Consider the following 20,009-nt stretch of genomic DNA (forward strand, 5'->3'; position numbering starts at 1 on the left):
GTCCACTGGATAGAATAATTCCCCAGGGCTCTCGATTCAGACAGAACATAACAACTGTCCATCTGGATCTCACTCATTCTCACTCTCTTTTTGTCCTGTCTCCTTGACTCCTGCTTAAAACACCTCCTTCAATCACGGGCTCATATCTGGCTTCTTCCCTTCCAGAAACACTGCAGTGTTCACATATTAAAAGCAGGAGCTTTCTAGGTGGCTCAGCTGTTAAGCATCTGCCTTCAGCCCAGGGCGTGATCCTGGAGTTCTGGAGTCGAGTCCCACATCAGGCTCCCTGCATGGAGCCTGCTCCTCCCTAAAAAAAAAAAAAAAAAAAAAAAAAAGGCAGGAGCTTTGGGATCAAACAGACCTGCATCGTGTTCTCTGCGTGTCATTTCTCAGCTGTGGAATTTGGAACACGTTATCTTCACCCTGGGACCTTATTTTCCTCGTCCTTAACATGGGGATAATAAGAGGCCCTCCCTCCCACGGCGGTTGTGAGAAATGAATTAGGGGAAGCCTGAAACTCCACAGCACAGGGTCTGGCCCACAGTGCGGGCGTTCAGTTCATGATAATGGCCAACAGCTACCAAGCACTTGATACGCAAGTGCTGAATGCTTTTCTCCCCATGTTAGCTTATTTAATCTTTGCAATTACTCCACAGCAATTTATGAGGATGGCACTTCGGTACATTGCTTAGAGCAGTGTCTGGCACCAAGTAAGCTCTCAATAAATGTTAGCTCTTATTAGTATTACTGTTGCTGTCTTCATTTGACAGGTAAGGGATTTGAGGTGAAATGAGGTTAAATGTTGACTATTATTATCTACTACTTGCCAGGATATTTGCATATTAGAACACTCATATTACAAAAAATCCCACCAGCAGGTATGCCTTGAATCATTGTATGCTTAGGGAACTAAGGCCTAGAGAGGTTAAATATCTGGCCAAATGCCACTCATCCAGAAAGGGGCTGAGTGGGGATCCAATTCCAGGCCTATATGCACTTGAAACCTGCCTCCTCCTGTGTCACACTGTCACCCACTAAGCCTTTGTAACTCTTTCCCCTCTGGGAGCATCTCCAGGTCCCAGTTCTCTTTATCTCCACTCCTAGGAGAACCAGGAGCTGGGCAGTGACAGCACCATTCTTAAAGCGTTCCAAACAGTCTTGACCTATCAACCAATTAAAAGTGAAATCTTCCTAAGAGACTCCCACAGAACCTTTCCTGGCTGTTGCATGTTGCTTTGCAAGTTGATGACAGTTGCGGCAGCTGTCCGGACAAGTAAATCCTTGTTGGGTTGTTTCCGGGGATCAGAGGGCAGACTCCAGGGCCTGGGGACCTGCCTCCCACAACCAAGTCCTGTGGAGGCAGCAGTAATAGAGGCCGAGGAGCCATGCTCCAGAAGAATAGCCGTGTGTCATCCGTCAGTGTACCTTTGTCAACAAAATGAGTTTTACTGGGATCTGAAAATTCTGTTCAATAAACAACAGTGACAAGCATTTGATTGATACGATTTAATTCAGCACAAATCTATAAAGGATATCAAAATGCCTCAACTGTATTGTAGGCTCTAAAGGACTGATGAAGAAGACAAGCCTGATTTGGCAAGTTCCACAGGAAAGTGGCAAATAAAAGGCTATAGGGTGCATAAAAAGGAGGTTGTTGTTATTATTATTATTAATTACATTATTATTGTTAGAGAAAAATCTATGACAGTTTTCTTTCTATGTTAATTCAGTATTCTTTCTAATTATTTGGAGACATTAAAAAAAAATGACCTCTGGTTAAGTCCCATAAGAGGTCAACTGAGTCAGAATCTCCAGGGGGTGCTGGCCCATCATATATCATAAGTATTTTGAAAAAGCTACTCAAGTGAATCTACTGTGAAACCCATTTGAGATTCACTGGTTTAGGAAGCAGGACTTCATCAAGATGTTGACAACTGGGAGTGTGGACAGGGGATGGTCAGGGAAAAAGCATGCAAGTAAAGGACTAAAGAGAGTCCAGGGTTTGCGAAGAATGGGGGAAGGATCTGAGCAGGCTTGTCAAGCCATGTGCAGTAGCAGAGGGAACAGAATAAAATAAAATTTTCTTTTTTTTTTTACATTTTTAAAATTTAAATTCAATTTGCCAACATATAGTATAATACCCAGTGCTCATCCCATCAAGTGCCCTCCTCATTGCCCATCACCCAGTTACCCCATCCCCCTCCTCCCGTTCTGCAACCCTTGTTACTCAGAGTTAGGAGTCTCTCATGGTTTGTCTCCCTCTCTATCGGAGACAGATGGAGATCAAGGGAGTTTGAATCTCCTTTTTCAAAAAATGTAAACTCCTGCTCTTAACATATGCCATTGTTTATTAATTATACATTAATCCTCATTTCTAGGTGACCCAGATACCTATGTCTAGATAAAAAAGTGATTGCTCAAAACTTCTTGTTATAATTGAGAATCACCGACTCAAACTACTACATCTGAACACATAGTGCCCTGTACCCTATGGTAACAACTCTAGGTAATCACTGTCATGCCTGTCTGCAAATACCAGTTGGCAAATTTTTGTGTTCACAGCTCTTCTGGAATTATAAAAATACACAAGCATATGAGAAAGAGGCAGACAGACAATCTGTTAAACTTCTCAGTAATGCTGCTTCTGTCTGCCTCTACTGTACCTAATACTAGTCATTTCTTCAGTAATATGATCTTCTTTAGGAGAAAGAAGCAAATTTTAAACATTTTTCTCATGAATTAGTAAGTCTTGCATGCATGCCATTTTTTAGGACATCAGTAACATTCGATGCTTACAGCAATTGATGAAGTCAATAGAGCGGGTGTTATTATCCTCATCTAACAAAAACTGGCACGGAGTGGCATGCAACTTCATCAAGATGTTGACAACTGGGAGTGTGGACAGAGTTGGTCCTCAACCACCATATTTTGAGGATGCCATTCCCCACTATTATTTTGGGAAAAAGCATAGCTGAGTACATTTTTCTAAACCATCTTTTAAATGGTTTTAAAGATTGTTTTGGATGCTACTTCTTTATATGTAAGTGTTAGTAGATGATGTTATTTAGGGCTCACTCTGATGTGATAATTTTCAGTACCATTGAAGGTGCATTTTTATGATTCAGAATACTTCAGGTCACAATCCTTCAAGAACAGAAATCTTATTTGTTTCATAACCATATTCCCAGAAAACATACAGTGCTGGTGTGATGGCTGTTCTCAATAATTTTTTTCTGAAATAAAGATGCACATGATTTTGTGATATTTAACATCTTATAATGATCATCCACACAATTAGTTATGTCAAACCAAACAGAAAATAAATCAGAGCTGATATGGTGTTGATTATCTAGTTCTTCAAACATTTGACATATATGCATTAAATGCCCCACTTGTGCCCATGTTGCTCTAGGGTCTAGAGGTACAGTGGGCAAAACATAAACAAGTCTCTGTCCTCAATTTGTACCCTTGTAGGTGTAGACAATTACACACAGAGATACATTTAGTGAAATGAGAATTTAAAAATGCTACAAAAGTTATAAAAGATGGTGGTATAATGGGGTCACCAGACAAGGACTACTTCAGATAAAATGGTCAGAGAGTGACAATTTGAGCTGAGAATTATAAAGAAAGAAGACAGTCACGTAACAAGACAGGCATTGGGTGTTCCAGACGGAATAGCAAAGGCAAAAGCTCTGAAATGGGGTGTGTTCATTATCATGTTCAAGGCATGAAAAGATTAAAAAGGCTAACATTTATAGGCATGAAGTCCCAGAGGTAGGTAGAGGCAATATTACTTAAAGCCTTGAAGGCCACATGAATAAGGTAGAATTTTAATTTACATTCAGTGGGAAGGTATTAGAAGGTTGTAATAAGAAAGTGACACAACTTGACGTATGTATCTGTTACACCATGAAATATTCTGAACTAAGAGTGTTCTCAACTACCAAAGAAAAACTGAATAATGGCCAGATTTCTATCCTTATTAAGACCCACTCACAAATATATTTCCAAAAGTGGAAATGGAAGGGTATTCAGATTCATAATTACCCTATTAAAATGCCACTAAAAAAACCCACTGTATTGTCCTGCCAAAGTGTCCAATTTGCTTATAGTTTCCCTGTGCAGACCAGGGATCAGTTCATGAAGAAAGTACTTCCTCGGGAAGGGCAGGAGATTTGATCTCCCCAGGCACACCACTCAGCATGGCAGAGAAAAATTGGCAGGTGAAATGACCATGATGTCTGTCATCTGAATAGGGACATTTATGGGAATGACAGGGTGCTATGGATCATTACATCAGAACAACAGCATAAACTGGAACTGTACCTGGTACCTAAGATTTAGAGTCACCCTTGACTTAGGCTTGAATCTCCACTTGTATCAACCCAATTATATGTCTTGGAACAAGGTGTCGCCCTTTCTGACACTGAATTTCCTTATCAAGCATATGAAGTGGTTGCATTTTTCTCAATGACTGAACACGAACTACCAAAGTGTCTTCCTGGAGAGACAGAAGAATAGAGTCCACTTCACACTCACAGTCTAGTTGGAGAGCAAGTAAAACTGTACGGTGGTACAAGCTTCTATGGCATAAGCCAGAGAGACGCACATCAGGATAAAACTAGAGTTAGCAGAGGACAGGGATGATAGCTCCTATGAAAACATTAAAAAAAAAAAAGTGCCTCATGGGGGTCTGGTGGCATAGGAGCTGAAATTAGGAAAAAGAACAGAAACTCCCATGTGAGTCAGCATGATCAAGGACAAGAAAGGGTCATCTTCGATTCAGAGTTCTGTTCCACTGCAGCCAGAGGGGACAGCACGGGCAAGGGCATCTAAGTGTGCAAGACCATGGTAGGTCCAGGCAGTTATCAAATTGGTTTAACCAGGTGATCTCTAAGGTCCTTTATGCAATCGATAGGGAGTCCCCCATTTAGTGAGGTCAAATACAGTGTTTAAAAGTGAGATTTTGGGACACCTGGGTGGCTCAGCGATTGAGCCTCTGCCTTTGACCTAGGGCGTGATCCTGGAGTCCCAGGATCGAGTCCCGCATTGGGCTCCCTGCATGGAGCCTCTATCTCTGCCTCTCTCTCTCTCTGTGCCTCTCATGAATAAATAAATAAAATCTTTAAAAAAAAATTAAAAAAATAAAAGTGAGATTTTAATTTTTTGTGTCAAATGTAATACCACATAATGCCAATATCCCATCTTTCCATCTCCATTCCTCAATCACCACTGCCATTCTATCCATTCCTTTTCATGTAACATCTGTTACAGTGAATTGTACACACATAGAAGGTCTTAGCCATGTGTAAGGGAAGTATCTGAAGAGCCGGGATAACTGTAAACCTGTCCCTAAGGTCATAAATCATTGGTTTAAGAATAAAAGAGGGGCCCCTTGGTTGGCTCAGTCAGTTAAGTGTCCAACTCTTGGTTTCCACTCAGGTCATGATCTCAGGGTCATGAGATCCAGCCCCGTGTTGGGTTGTGAGCTTAGTCGGCTTGAGATTCTCTCCCTCTGCCCAACCTCCCTGCCCATGCACTCTCTCTCTCTCTCTCTCAAATAAATAAACAACAAAACAAAAAGAATAAAAGAAACATAGGTAGAGCCTGAGGCAGAGTGCTGAAATATGCAGGAACACTGAAGATAATGATAACTAACATTTACTGAACATTTAACAAGTGTCAATTCAATTGATTCTCACAAGGCTCAGATGACCTAAATAGTAACATTTCCATTTTACAGATGAGATAACTGAGCTATGGACTGGGTAAGATCTCGCCACAGGGAACCTACTTAGAAACGACAGGGCTGGACTTTGCCTGCAGGGAGTTTGGCTCCAGTATCCATGTTTTTAACAACTATACTGCACGCCTCTCAACAGCAGTGTCAGACTGTGGTGGGCGATTCATGCTGTGTGCCCATTGTTCCCTAATTCATCTTTATTCTAAAACAACCTCAGAGGAGCAGTTGGAAAAAAACACTAGGTGGATCTCAGTAGCAACCTTCAAAAAAAAAAAAAAAAGATGTGCAATGAGCAGAGACAATGAATTTTCAAAATCACATTCTCATTTTCTAATTCAGCAGTCTGAATGCGAGGTCAGAAGGCTTGCCCTCTAAGTCTGTCTAAATCCTCATGAAGAATTTAGTTGAGTTCACAGGACATGATGTAGATGAATTGGCCAAGGTTCTCATGGAAACAATTACGGGTTTGATCAGTTCTTTGGATTTTATGAAAGTTGTAGGGTCTTGACAATAAAAAAATAACTCCATCTGCTAGCTTCCTCTGTTTGGCATGAACAGAAGCTCAGGTAGAACAGTGATTAAAGGAGACCTTGGAAGGATGATGGTGGTAATAACAATAAGGCTAATGCAGTTGTATTATGTTTGCGCAACAATGTAAGGCTTGCAATCTTTAAATGTGGGCATCCCATTTAATCCTAGCAACACCTATATGTTATTATTCCATTTTCACTCTTTTACAGACAAAGACCCCAGAAAGGTGCAGTGCCTTTTTGGGTACAGGAGCTGGGATGTAGACTAAGCATTCTCAGTCCATCAGTATTTCTTCTTCCCCCATTTCCCCCACTTCTGTTTCTTAAAGTTAAACATTTCAACAAGCCACCATGATTTTACTTAAAAAAAAAAAAAATAAAAGCCATAGCACACAGACCCAGGCTTTGATACTCTGACTGCCCCAGTTTCTGTCTAAAAATCATAAAACCCCATGCTGCATAATCCTTGGCCTAATCCTCGAATGTTGAGGGAGGAAATTTGAAAACTGATGAGTTTAAAGAATGAGGGGTCATATTTTAACATTGGGAGCTGAACAGAGTGCCTAAGCAGGGTGTCCCTCCTGCAAAGGTCCAGAGGGATGGAGGGCATGGCTAAAAGCTGCTTACCAATACAGGACTCCCCGGACAGTGAATAGGTCCCATCGTCATGGAAACCGCTTCTGCACTCACAGTGGTACCACCCTGGCAGGTTAACGCAGCGGGAATGGTTGTGGCACTCAATGATTCCCTCTGTGCATTCATCAATATCTGCCTCAGAGAAAAACACAAGCCCACCAGGACATTAATTTCTTTTGACACTAACCTTTCAGTAAACACCTAAAACATGCTCGTGTCAACATATCGGTCAAAAGTGGTTAGTCACCTGAAATGAAAGTTACAGGAAGAACCAATTCCCATTTTTTTTCCAGAATCCATACATATTGAAAGCTATGGATGTGTTCTCATCTACTGAATAAAAAATAAAAGATGAAGGCATCCTAACTACAAACGTTGTGTTGGCTTTTACATAACCAAGAAGTAAATTGAGGATGTCTGGCACCCTTTTGGTATTGAGTATATACAGCTTTTCTCAGATTCATGGTTTCCAAAATAGTCATTCCAGATAATATTTGCTGTTCTTTGAAAATATCTATGAATGAACAGGCTCAGGAAATTATGGGTTAAATAGCGTTGAACTGAGTTTTTTTTACAGTAGATTATTAAAGAGACTTATCAATCATATTCATATACCCTGCAAAGCTTAGAGAGGAGAATGATATGCACCATTTCCCAAATTTATTTGGTTGAGAACTGGATGAGTCTTGTGAGATTGTTTTGGGGAGCGTAGTTGGGGAACCACTGTTCTAATTCTGTTAAAGCTTGAGGACTTGATTTATGATAGTCAATCAGAGATCCTCATTCTTCAGTCAGTCCTGATGAAAGGACATATTCTGGGCTTTGTTTGCTCTAGGATCTGACTTTTTAACATAAGCAAATGCCTAGATCATGCACAGATTCTCTAGCCCAAAGGCTTGGCCCTGAACTGAGGGAGTTGACACCACTGCAGAAAGACAGGCTGTCAACTGTGATGCCAGAGTCAACTCATTCTTATAGGATCTCTCCAAGTAATTATTTCTTGGAATACAGCCATTGTTTGCTAGCAATCTTTTACTAGTTTGCTGGGAAATATCTGAACTATGGCAGTCTTCTATAGATAGAAATCTAATTAAAATTGGGATATAAAATATAATGAATAAAACACATTTTGGAGTCTTTTTCAGCAGTGCCCTGCTGTAGGCACTGGCTCAGGGGCAATCAGCTACCAGTTGTTCTATTACCTTGACATGTCCTAAGGTGTGCACAGGGCTGTGAATGTAGTTTGCAACCTGTCAGTCTCACTCATGGCATTTGAGCTAAGTAAAGAGAGAAAAGGTATAGCTCTGTATACTGGGCAAATTCAGCCTTTTTTTTTTTTTTGGAGGAGGGAGGGGGCAACTGTCACCTTCTTCCTTTATGAATTATTATCATTCAGTCCATATAATTCTTTGACACATACAGTCTCTTAGGGTTTTTTACATTTTTAAATTTTAATTCCAGTATACTTAATATACAACATTATATTAGTTTCAGATGCACAATTGATTCAACAACTCTATACGTGACTCAGTGCTCAGCAGGATAAAATTACTATTTAATCCCTATCACCTATTTAACGTATCACCCCCCCCTCTAAAAACCATCAGTTTATTCTCTATAGTTAAGAATCTTTTTCTTGGTGTGTCTTATTTTTTTGCTTGCTCATTTGTTATGTTTCTTAAATTCCACATATGAGTGAAATCATATGGTATTTGTCTTTGACTTATTTTGCTTAGCATTATATTCTCTAAATCAATCCACATCACTGCAAATGGCAAGATTTCATTCTTTTATGGCTGAGTAATATTCCATTGTGTATGTGATCTATATATATATACACACATCACATCTTCTTTGTCCACTCATCCATCAATGTATGCTTGGGCTATTTCCAACATTTGACTATGGTAAATAATGCTGCAATAAACATAGGGGTGTATGTATTCCTCCAAATTTGTGCTTTTGTGTTTTGGGGGTAAATATCCAGTAGAGTGGTCTTATATGTGATCTATTCTGGAGAATATTCCATGTGTACTTTATTTTTATTTTTTATTTATTTTTTTTTATTTTATTTTTTTATTTATTTATGATAGCCACAGAGAGAGAGAGAGAGAGAGAGAGAGAGAGAGAGAGAGAGGCAGAGACACAGGCAGAGGGAGAAGCAGGCTCCATGCACCGGGAGCCAGACATGGGATTCCATCCCCGGTCTCCAGGATCGCGCCCTGGGCCAAAGGCAGGCGCCAAACCCGCTGCGCCACCCAGGTTCCCTCCATGTGTACTTTAAAAGAATGTGCATTCTCTTGTTTTAGGATGGAATGTTCTGAATATATCTGTTAAGCTGCTCTGTTCCAGCGTGCCATTCAAAGCTACTGCTTCCTTGTTGGTTTTCTGTTTGGATGATCTGTCCATGAGTGTAGGTGGGGTGTTAAAGTCCATTACTATTATTGTGTTCCCGCTGATTACTTCCTTTATGTTTGTTATTAGCTGCTTTATGTATTTGGGTGCCTCCATGTTGGATGTTTAAATATTTACAATTAATTATCTTCTTGTTGGACTATCCCTTTTATTATTATATAGTATTCTTTGTCACTTGTTACAGTCTTTGTTTTAGAGTCTCTTTTGTCTAAGTATTGCTACCCCTGTTTTATTTTGCCATCCATTTGTATAATAAATTTTTCTCCATCCCCTCACTTTCAATCTGCAGGTGTCTTTCTTTAGTTTGTTTGTCTGAGAAACTCTTTATCTTTCCTTCTGTTCCAATTGATCGCCTTCTTGGACAGAGTATTTTTGGCTGCAGATTTTTTCCCTTTCAGCACTTTGAATATCTCTCTTCTGGCCTACAAAGTTTCTGCCGAAAAATCAGCTGAAAGCCTTATGGGATTTCCCTGATATGTAACTGTTTTCTCTTACTGCCTTTAAATTTTGTTCTTCATCACCACTCTTTGCCATTTTAATTACCATGTGTCTTGCTGGGGCCCTCGTTGGGCTGATTTGTTTGGGCGGGTATCCCTGTGCATCCTGGATATCTGTTCCTTCCCCAGATTTGGGAAGTTTTCAGCTATTATTTCTTCAAGTAAATTTTCTGCCCTCTTTCTCTCTCTTCTTCCTCTGGGATCCCTAACATGCAAATGTCATTTCACTTGATGGAGTCACTGAGTTTCCTTAAGGTTGTTCTCAGTTTGCATATTTTTTCCCCTCTCATTTGCTCAGCTTGAATATATTACTGTCTTACAGATCATTAATTCATTCTTTTGATTCCTCTAGCCTGCTATTTATTCCATCAAGTGTACTTTTAAATTTAATTTATTGTGTTCTTCATCTCTGGTTGGTTCTTTTTTTTCTCTGTTAAATGTCTCAATGATGTCTTCCACTCTTTTCTCAAGTCCAGTGAGTATCCTTATGCTCATTACTTTAAATTCATTACCAGGTATATTACTTATCTGTTTCACTTAAGTCTCTTGCTGTGGTTTGGACTGATTATTTTATTTGGGATATATTCCTCTGTCTTCTCATTTTGTCTAATTCTCTGTATCTGTTTCTATGTTAGGAAAGTCAGCTACATCTCTTTTCTTGAAAGTAATAGACTTATGAAGAAGAGGTCCTATAGTGCCCTGCAGTTCAATGTACCTTGTTCCTCAGGACCGGGTGTTTCATGGGTGTCTCCTATGTGTGTTGTGTATGCCTTGCTGTAGAACTGGTCTCTTTTTCCTTCAGTCATCTGCAGAGGCTCTCTTTTGCTGTGGTGGGCAGTGTTTTGTCCCTGCTAGGTGGGGCACGTTTTAACAAAGTGTGCACTGGTTGTCTTGTGAAATGCAACCTCACATCACTGCCTCCAGAACTGAAGCCCTGCAAAAGATGCTGGTCAGGAGGTGGGATACTGGTGAGGACTGCTGTGGTCTTCTGGGTGCTTCAGTGCTGGGACTAAAATAAAAGCTTTAGTGGAAAGGGTGGATCCACCTAAGTGTGGGGGCAGGTCTTGGTGGAAGCATGTTGGGTAGTCAATGTTGGTGCCATCATGGTTCCTGCGGTGGTCCTGTGTTTATGCTTCAGCATTTTATGCTTTTAGCATACCCCCCCCAAGGGAGGGAAAGAGTATGTGCCCTCCTTGGTTCCTGGAGGGGTCTCCCTGTGATCCCTGCCTCCTTGGAACAGGCTCTGAGATGAGTAAATCACTCTTCCTCCAGTTTGCTCCTCTTGCTACTTCTATGCTATATCTCTGCTGGCTGTTTGTTGTCCTGTCTCTTTAAGTGTGCAGACTCAGTTTCCTAAAGCCCTCTGGGCTATCCCAGAGTGGAGCCTGCTGATTTTTACAATTCCGGCTTTAAGTCCCACTTTGTTATAAGAACTCAGGAAATTCAGCCCCCCTCCCTGCCAAAGCCTAATGTCTTCCCCATATGGGCTCCCTGGTGTGGTGGTCTGTTTCTTATCCTTCTCAAAGACCCAGGCTTCCTCTGGATCACAGACAGCTAAGGTCCATTTTGCTCTCAAACAGTATCTCCATGCCTTCTACCTTTTTCCATGTGGCCTATTCTCTACCTTTGGTTGTTATGTTTGGTCTGCCAGTCTTCAGGTCTTTTTTTTTTTATTATTTTTGCTGATGTGGGTGTTATTTCATTGTATTCACAGAACAAGGTGAGCTTAGAGTCCTCTTACTCAGCTATCTTCCCAGACTCCAGTCCTATTCCTTAGGTTTCTAAATACAGTAAGCCCACAGGACCCAGTGGCACCTTTAGCAATTGCAGTCAGATTGTCTGTGCATATATTATAAATCCCCAGAAAATGAATTTTAAACAGCTATATTATAATTTCTGAAATTTTACAGATGTGTGATTTTGTGAGACAGACCTTAGATCACTTAAAATTTCAAAAATTGAAATAGAGAGGTGACTTGAGGCTATGTCTCACAGACAGAAGGAGCTAGCCCTAGCTTATGGAGTCAGTTTAGGATTTTTTTTTTTTTTTTAGGATTTTTTTAAATACAGGTCAATAGGAGAAACAAGTATAATGAGAAGACTGGTTTTCAAAGATAGTTTCTCCATATGAGGCTGAAAGACAACTCTCTGCAATGGAGCAGCAACAAATTCTACCTAAGACATTGATTTACAAAGGTCTTGGAAAGTGTCCATGACCCCCACACATCTTGCCACATCTGGACTACCAACAGTATTCAGGTAACAAGCATCCAACTGCAGTCAGTATTTTGAGAAATCAGAACTACACAAGAAAAATCTTCTCAGATAAACCAAAATAATCACATGCCCTGTGTTTACACCTGCTGCCCATTTCCTTCTCAAAACCATATGAGTTTGGAGGATAAATTATCTGAACATCTTTCAAATAATTCCTCCAGCCCTCAATTCAGTGCTTGCTTTCTAAGAGGAGCAGGAGTGGTGAATCATGTGCAAATATTTTTAAAACTCACATATATAATTCTTAAGATTTTATTTATTTATTCACGAGAGATGTAGAGAGAGAGAGGCAGAGACACAGGCAGAGGGAGAAGCAGGCTCCATGCAGGGAGCCCAATGTGCAACGGTCCTGGGTCCCCAGGATCACGCCCTGGGCCAAAGGTGGTGCTAAAATGCTGAGCCACCGAGGCTGCCCTCACATATATTTTTATTCCTGAAATGATAGCAAGAGAGACCATTAAAGGCTTCTATGATTCAGCAGGACAGAAGTTATCTGTGTAGCATGGGAAACCATGAGAGCAAAGACAACCAGAGAGTTACAGGTCTACAACTGCTCCCAGAGACACCAGGGAATCCCTGGTTTGCAACGAAAATGAGAAAAGTCGTGGAGATGTCCCTTGCCTAGGAGATGCACTGCCCATAGCAGATTCGGGCAACTCACTGGTAATAACCATGACTCCTCACATACCAGCACTTGGTAACAAGGCTGCACATTTTGGTTCTGTAAGGTCTACAACTGAAGCCAAAATTTTCATTTTATATGCAACACTTGAGAGGTGCTCATATTTTCATTTTGTTCATAAAACCAGCCATTTCTTCTATATAGTCACAGTAGTATTAAAAGCAACCACCACAAACCCAAATACAGAAAACACAGGCTTTTCAGTGACACTTTGGGGGAACATTAAAAATTATAAATGGGTCATGGCTGCCTTTGTCCTCAGAGATTTGTCTCTCCCAGACAGCACTTGCCACAGGCAAACAAACATGACAGATGCCTTGGGAACAGGTTCTCTGTGAGTTCACTATGGAATCCAATGCTCCCTCAATGAATTCTGATGAATTACAGTAAGCCTGTGTCGGGGAAGGTCATTGAGAGGACATAACTGCTGGTTGACCAGAGAGCTGGATCCAGGCAATCAGAGGCTCCTCAGTCTCTTCCCTGTCCTTGGAATATCATTCTTCCCACTGTTCCCACAGGGGGATCTGTTTTCAAGCACGCAGCCTTGAGAAAGCAATGTGCTATTGAGACCATCTGGATAGTGTATATGACTGAACCCAGTGAAGGTCTCTACATAAACTTTTAAGATTCTGGCAGTTGGGTGTGGAGACCTACTCATCTTGCAGCTGCTCAAGAAAAGGCTTGTTTGTTAAATTCCTTTGTGTATTAAACTTGCCACCTATTAATCTGCACTGGTTTGCCTTCTTCTTCTGCCTCTCCCTGCCCTGCATGTACAGGGGCCACTTTGTAAACCAAAAGCCCGACTGCATCACACAATGTGTTACCCATTCCAAAGGAAACAAACAAAAAACATATCATTTTTACTTCCTAAACAAGTCCTAGAATTTCTTTAAATCTCCGTTTAACCCAGCACAGATCTGAAAATGTGTCAGAGAAACAACAGATGATGGGGGATTATGGAGAGGGCAACCTACAGAATTTTTTTCCTGTATCAGTGTCAAGTGTCTACTACTAAAAGCTCACATTATAGCCTGGGTCACACAGGTAACAAATGGCAAAACCAGGTTCAGAACAAGCTAAAACCTGTATCTTTCAGTACTCTATCATATCATCTTGTTGACAAATGAAGAAGGGACGATTTACACAAATATATAGCATTTATTCAATTGTCTAATATTTGCTGAGCTGAAAATATGATGTGCTAAAAAGACTATTTGTGTTCTGGCAGATGCAGAAGTAAAGATATAATTTCTGAAATCCAAGTACTCATGATCAAGAGGAGGATGTGTACAGAAGCATCCTTTAAATCCCAGCCAGTACCACCTTCTGCAACTCCCCTAGATGCACAGGTCCTTCCCCTCTCCTAGTGGCTCAACATATATGTACACATCTATTTCAGCACATGTCTTGCTCTATCACAGTAATTCCCCTTTTATGTTGTTCACTCAAATGCAAATTTCCCCAAGAACAGAGACATCTATTCTTAGATTTATATTTCTAGTGATAGTAAGTGAATATGAAGCAATATGAAGGTATCCAATACAAGTCTGTGAAAATGAAAGAATGCAAAAATAAATGACAATGGGCTGAATGAAGGGAACAACGAAAAAGTGCTGTAATAGAGATTCAAAATACGAGATATCCTGCTGTTTGCAAATCACAAAGATACAATATCGCTTCACAAAACTAAATAAAATGGGATTAGTTTAATCTTTATATGTTATTTACCTTGAAAAGACAACATGTAGCTTCTATTTAATATTTTGTTTCCATGTCTAATCTTCAGAGATTTTAAAGGAAGAACAGGCAACAAAAAAGACACATAGCTCTCCACCTACCTTCAATGGACAATCCTAACTGTACCTTACGATATTTTTTATCACAATGAAAACCAGGTGACTACCAAAGGGTTTTCCTCAGGTATGTCCTATGGAACACATTAGACCTATTTTGAAAGTGCAATGAATTTACTATCAAAAGGCATTTGCAAACAAATCCTTGGATCCTTGCAAAATTCTTGTCTCTTGAGTTAGATGAATCTCTTCCTTCATCTGATCTCTTCTGTCTCAGATACGGTATTTGAAAATTTATAAAATCAACAAAGTTTATCTCAAGGCTCATTTTCAAGGTGATACTATTATATATCATATTGATGAGTTATAGTTCACGGTGAAGTAGAGATTCCAGATGAAGTTCGATTTTATGTTTTTGTTTAGTTTTGTTTAGAGAGACAGAAGACAGACAGACAGACAGCATACATGAGTGGGAAGGACCAGGAGTGAGAGAGAGAATCTTAAGTAGGCTCCACACCTAGTGCAGAGCCTGGCATGGGTTTTGAACTCAGGACCCCAGAGATCATGACCTAACCTGCAATCAAGAGTCAGATGCTTAACTGAACCACTCAGGTGCCCTAGGTTTTATGTTTTCTAAGGATTTGTAGAGTGAGGAATTTGAGTCTTGAGAAAAACTTTGATACTTTTTCACTGGACAAAAGTTTATTGAACATACATATATCAAATGCTGTATCATACTCTGTGATACAGAGATGAAAAGAAAGTGTGAAAAAAAAGAAAAAGAAAAAGAAAAGAAAGTGTGCCTGTGCTCCAGGTACTTGTAGTCTATCAGGGCAAACTGGAATGTAAAAACGTAACCATGATTAACAGAATATGGACTTTGGAGACAAATATAACTTCAAATTCCTGTTTACTAACACGCATTGTAGAGATTTTTTCCAAATCTTTGTTTTCTCATCTGTAGATGTTGGGAAAATAAAAATCATACTTTATTATAGGATTAATGAACAAAAGACTCATGAGTAAAATCTGTTACATTTCTCCTGTTGTACAGGATACTAACTTTTAACTCTATATACTTCTAAAAAACAGAAAACAGTGGATGGAATTAAAGTGTATTCTGCTAAGCAAAATCTGTCAGTCAGAGAAAGACAAATGCCATATGACTTCACTCATGTGTGGAATTTAAGAAATAAAACAGATGAACATATGAGAAGGTAAAAAAAGCGAGAGAGAGGGAAGCAAACCATAAGAGACTCCTAATGATAGAGAACAAACAGGGTTGATGGAGGGAGCTGGGTGGGGGACAGCCTAAATGGATACTGGATATTAAGGAGAGCACTTGTTATGAAGAGCGCTGGGTGTTACGTGTAAGTGATGAATCACTAAATTCTATTCCTGAAAACAACATTACACTATATATTAAGTAACTAGATTTTAAATAAAAATAGGGGGAAAACCAGAAAACCATATTAATCAAGAAACTGGTTAGGACACAGAGGTGATCTTTGAATCTTTAAAATGATTCCTGTGGATTTTGAGATAATTGTCACATTGTGAAACACTCAGGAATAGAATCTATGAGTCTATGATATACATCACATAAAAAATGGGTTCTTTCTCTCTAAAAAGTCACATGAATTTAAGTGCAATCAGTAACATCAAGTACCAAAAACATAATAAACACAGACCTGATTATTAAATTTTTCCTGAATTCCAAGATTGCATTGAACATAAGGCATGCATCAGAATATTTAAGGGAAAATAAAAAGATAAATTAGCGCAACCAAGAGACTTTGTGATAGAAACAAGCTAGCTCTTTCAAGTCCCCTTCTCCTTGGGCTGCCAAGGGTGTCCTGAGCACACCTCCTTTGCAGATAAGTGAACTCACGTGACTGAGTTCTAGCCTTAGAGCTAGAAATAATGTAATTTCAAATATAGCCTACAAAAATGTCTCATATGAACCTCCATGCCATTTCTATGTGCCCATTAGGAGCTACCATACAGGGAAATCTTAGAAGCCACATATTTAAAATGGTAGAGCCTGCCTGACTATGTAGAGTGGCGCCCTTTCTGAAACTGAGATGGACTGTTCATACGAGCAAAAATACATTTCTGTTTTATTGATAAACCACAGTTTGAGGCTACTTTATTGCTACAGACAAAATTTCCTAATTGTTTTGATAGACCCCTTTCCATACTAAGGGGAAAGACAGCAGAAGTCAGAAGTCACGAAGACATAATCTCTAAAAATAAAAACCAGCAAACAAAAACACCTCAGCACCAATCACAGATCATAGACAGCCAAAGAGAAGTTGGAGTCAGACAAAGTTTTGTAGTCAGATACACTTGAGTTTGAATCTTGGCTCTGTTCAATCCTAGTCATGGGACTCTTATTTGTCTTTTTTCAACTTTAGTTTCCCTGGTTTTTAAATGAAGATGGTTTTACCTAGTTCATAATGTTGCTTAAAGGACTGGATGATATCAATGTAAAGAGCTAGGCAGCTGTTTATTAGGCCTGCAGTAATTAACATTCTCTAATTTCTAATTTCCATGTGGTCATAGAGGAGCTGTATGTCCATGCCAAGACAGTTCAGGCCTCAACTCTTGTAGGTAAAATGAAAGGACTGTGTCATAGCCTACTTCAGAGCTCTTCCAGATTTAACACCCCAGAAGACAGGAGACCTGGGCTTTGGATTTAGGCCTTCACCTGCTACTAACCAACTAACTGGTTGCTATAAGTTTTAAGCAACCTCAGTTTCTTCATTAGCCAAATTAAAAACTGCATGTTTTCTGTATGTATAAAGAAAGCTCCAATAAGGTATGAATCAATCCTGTAAGTCAATTAACTGCTACACAAAATATATGGTGATATCATTCTTCCTGCTTCTTCTTTGTACATGCTGATTGCCATCTAGCTTCAGTCCATTAAACTTAAAGGTATAACTATTAATAATGGTGTCACTGACATTGGTGATATGGCCCTCTGCCCTCTGTAAATCTTCTTTACTGACTCACCACAAGAGAATCAACCTCTTCTGGTTGAATCCTTCAAATTTTATCTGTGAAGTTTTCTTTTCTGGCTAAACAAGCCATTCCCAAATCCCTCCATAATGAGCCAATCTACTTGCAACTCTTCTCTCTAGTCCAGAGGCTCTCCGGTCCACATCTCTAAAGTGACCTCTAACAGAAGTTCGTACACACATTCACTATTGCCAACACATTAGCTAAACTTAGAGGTCTCTCTTCAAACTCACCCTGCTCAAAGTGTTTCACAACACGTGTCTTTCTATATTGCAAACTCATTTTCCTCCCCCAGCACAATACCATCCTAGCTCTCATTCCTCATAATCAATGAATAAAGATCAAAGTTCTTATAATGGCTTACAAAGTTACATGATCTGTCTGCTATTATCTCTTTGAATTTATCATACACTGTTCCTTTTGCTTACCCAGAACAGCTACATTGACTTCCTAGCAGTTCCTCAGACACATCTGGCCCACTCTTGCCTTTGCACATGTTCATCGACACTGTTCCTTCTGTGCCTACACTGATCTCTCAGATAGCTCCACTACTTAATTTCTCAACCTCCAAGTCTTTGCTCAAATAGCCATCTTCTCAGGAAGCCCCTACCTGCTCCTGTATCTAAAATGACAACCATACTTGCTCTCACCCCAGCTCAAATATTCCTCATTATCTTGCTGTTTTTCTTCCTCCTTTGCACTTACTGTCAACTAACTATTTTGTATTTTACATGGATATCTTATTTGTTTTCTGTGTGTAAGTCTCATTGGGTAACATGAAGACAGAACTGGACCTGGAACTCAGTGGGCACAAGATGAATACCTGCTAGATGTGAGAAAGACAAGAGAAAAGGAAAGAGGATGCACCAGAAATTCTTTCTTTGACCTGTTTTAAAAATCTGTTTTGCATCCACTGTCTACATCTGTTGCCAAATACATGTACCAATTTCTTATGTTCTTAGACCTGAATGAGTGCAATGTGTCCTGGAGGGTCTTTCAGTTACTGTCCTCTCCAATTCAGAGAAATATTAGGCTAATGCTCCCCAAACTAATGACTCAGCAAAACTTAATTAACATATTATTAGCTATTCTGGCATTTAATAGCTCCTTGAGCTTAGGTAAGTCACATTCCAACTCCATACATTAATTCTTTAATTTTTATGATAAGCAAAGATTAAATAGGTCAGTGTTTTTCAAGCAGAACTGTAGAGAACACAAGTTTTCCATGAAGGTTCTCTTAAGCAGACCAGCTGAATCTCTAGATAGCCCTACCTTGAGTGATCACTGAGGAGCTATACATTTCTGTAGCATACATATATTAAAGTTTCATTACTTGTGAACACTAATGGTTTACAAGAAAAAAATTGAACAAGATCATATTAACTTCTGGCCTGAAATTTCTATGATTTTGTGATTTTATTATATTCCTTTCCTCTAGTAATTATAAATGATCATTACTGTAAAAGCCTCCCACCAGAAATTCAAAGAATAATCTGACCTCACCTTACCTACCAATTTGCATTTATTTCTCAGAGTTTTTTGGCACTAAACTTTTGCACACTATAGGCTGGTTGCCTCAGAATCGACTTACTCTATACACAATTTCATCTCATGTTTCCCACCCTGCAAGTGATTTTTTAAAAAGTTAAAATCCAAGCACAAACATTAGACAAAGAAGTCTACTTTCTTTTCTCTGAACTCGTAAGTGTTTAAAGATTCTACCTTCCTGTTTAACTCTTATATTTATTCTATTTTAGAATATTCTGTTTCTTGCTATAGTTTCTCTCCCTACCAAATAAAATGGTTAAACTTCTACCTGTTAATACTTTTCAGTCTCAAGCACTCTGACAAATGCTTTATATTCACTACTTTATTTGATCCTCTGAATAGTTCTGACATAATTTGAACCTTAATTTAATAGAAAATTGAGACTTAGATGTTTAAATAATATTCTCATAAAGTATCTGGCAAGTAGCTTAGTGGGAATTTAAACCAATGACTATTCTACACAAAAATACATACTATTAGCCATTATTCCATATAGCCTCTGCATCATTTAAAGGAAGAAGCAGCTTCTCTCTCTCTCTCTCTCTTTCTGGCTTCTCAACAACAGAAATTTATCTCTCACAGTTCTGGGCTGGAATTCCTGAGATCAAGGTGCCAGTATATTTGAGTTCTCATAAGAACCCTCTTCTGGGTTGCAGGCTGTTAACTTCTCATGGTATCCTCACCAAATGCTTCTCTTTTATCATCACCATGGCTAAGTACCATTTCAGGCCTACAGCTGACTTAACTCATTGTTAACAAAAGATGTGCCAGTGAAAAAATTAAGTGGAGATTTCACCAATGATATTACAGAGGAGGCAATATTTGGATTCTGAATCTAACCAATTGAACTGCCTTCTATAA

General features: G+C 39.4%; 1 protein-coding gene across 3 annotated transcripts in view; it reads right to left on the minus strand.

The window, feature by feature from the left end:
- The window catches only part of NELL1 (neural EGFL like 1), an 814,467-nt gene that overhangs the window by 34,961 nt on the left and 759,497 nt on the right, over positions 1-20,009 (minus strand). For 2 of the 3 annotated variants that reach the window (XM_055317810.1, XM_055317808.1), the window contains one exon: positions 6,904-7,044. The exons of the other annotated variant lie outside the window; for it this stretch is intronic. In XM_055317810.1, coding sequence (XP_055173785.1) covers positions 6,904-7,044 — 141 coding nt within the window. The remainder of the gene's footprint in view (positions 1-6,903; positions 7,045-20,009) is intronic. 3 annotated transcript variants of the gene reach the window in all.

This window comes from Nyctereutes procyonoides, unplaced genomic scaffold (assembly GCF_905146905.1).
Source record: "Nyctereutes procyonoides isolate TBG_1078 unplaced genomic scaffold, NYPRO_anot_genome, whole genome shotgun sequence".
Taxonomy (NCBI): Eukaryota; Metazoa; Chordata; class Mammalia; order Carnivora; family Canidae; genus Nyctereutes; species Nyctereutes procyonoides.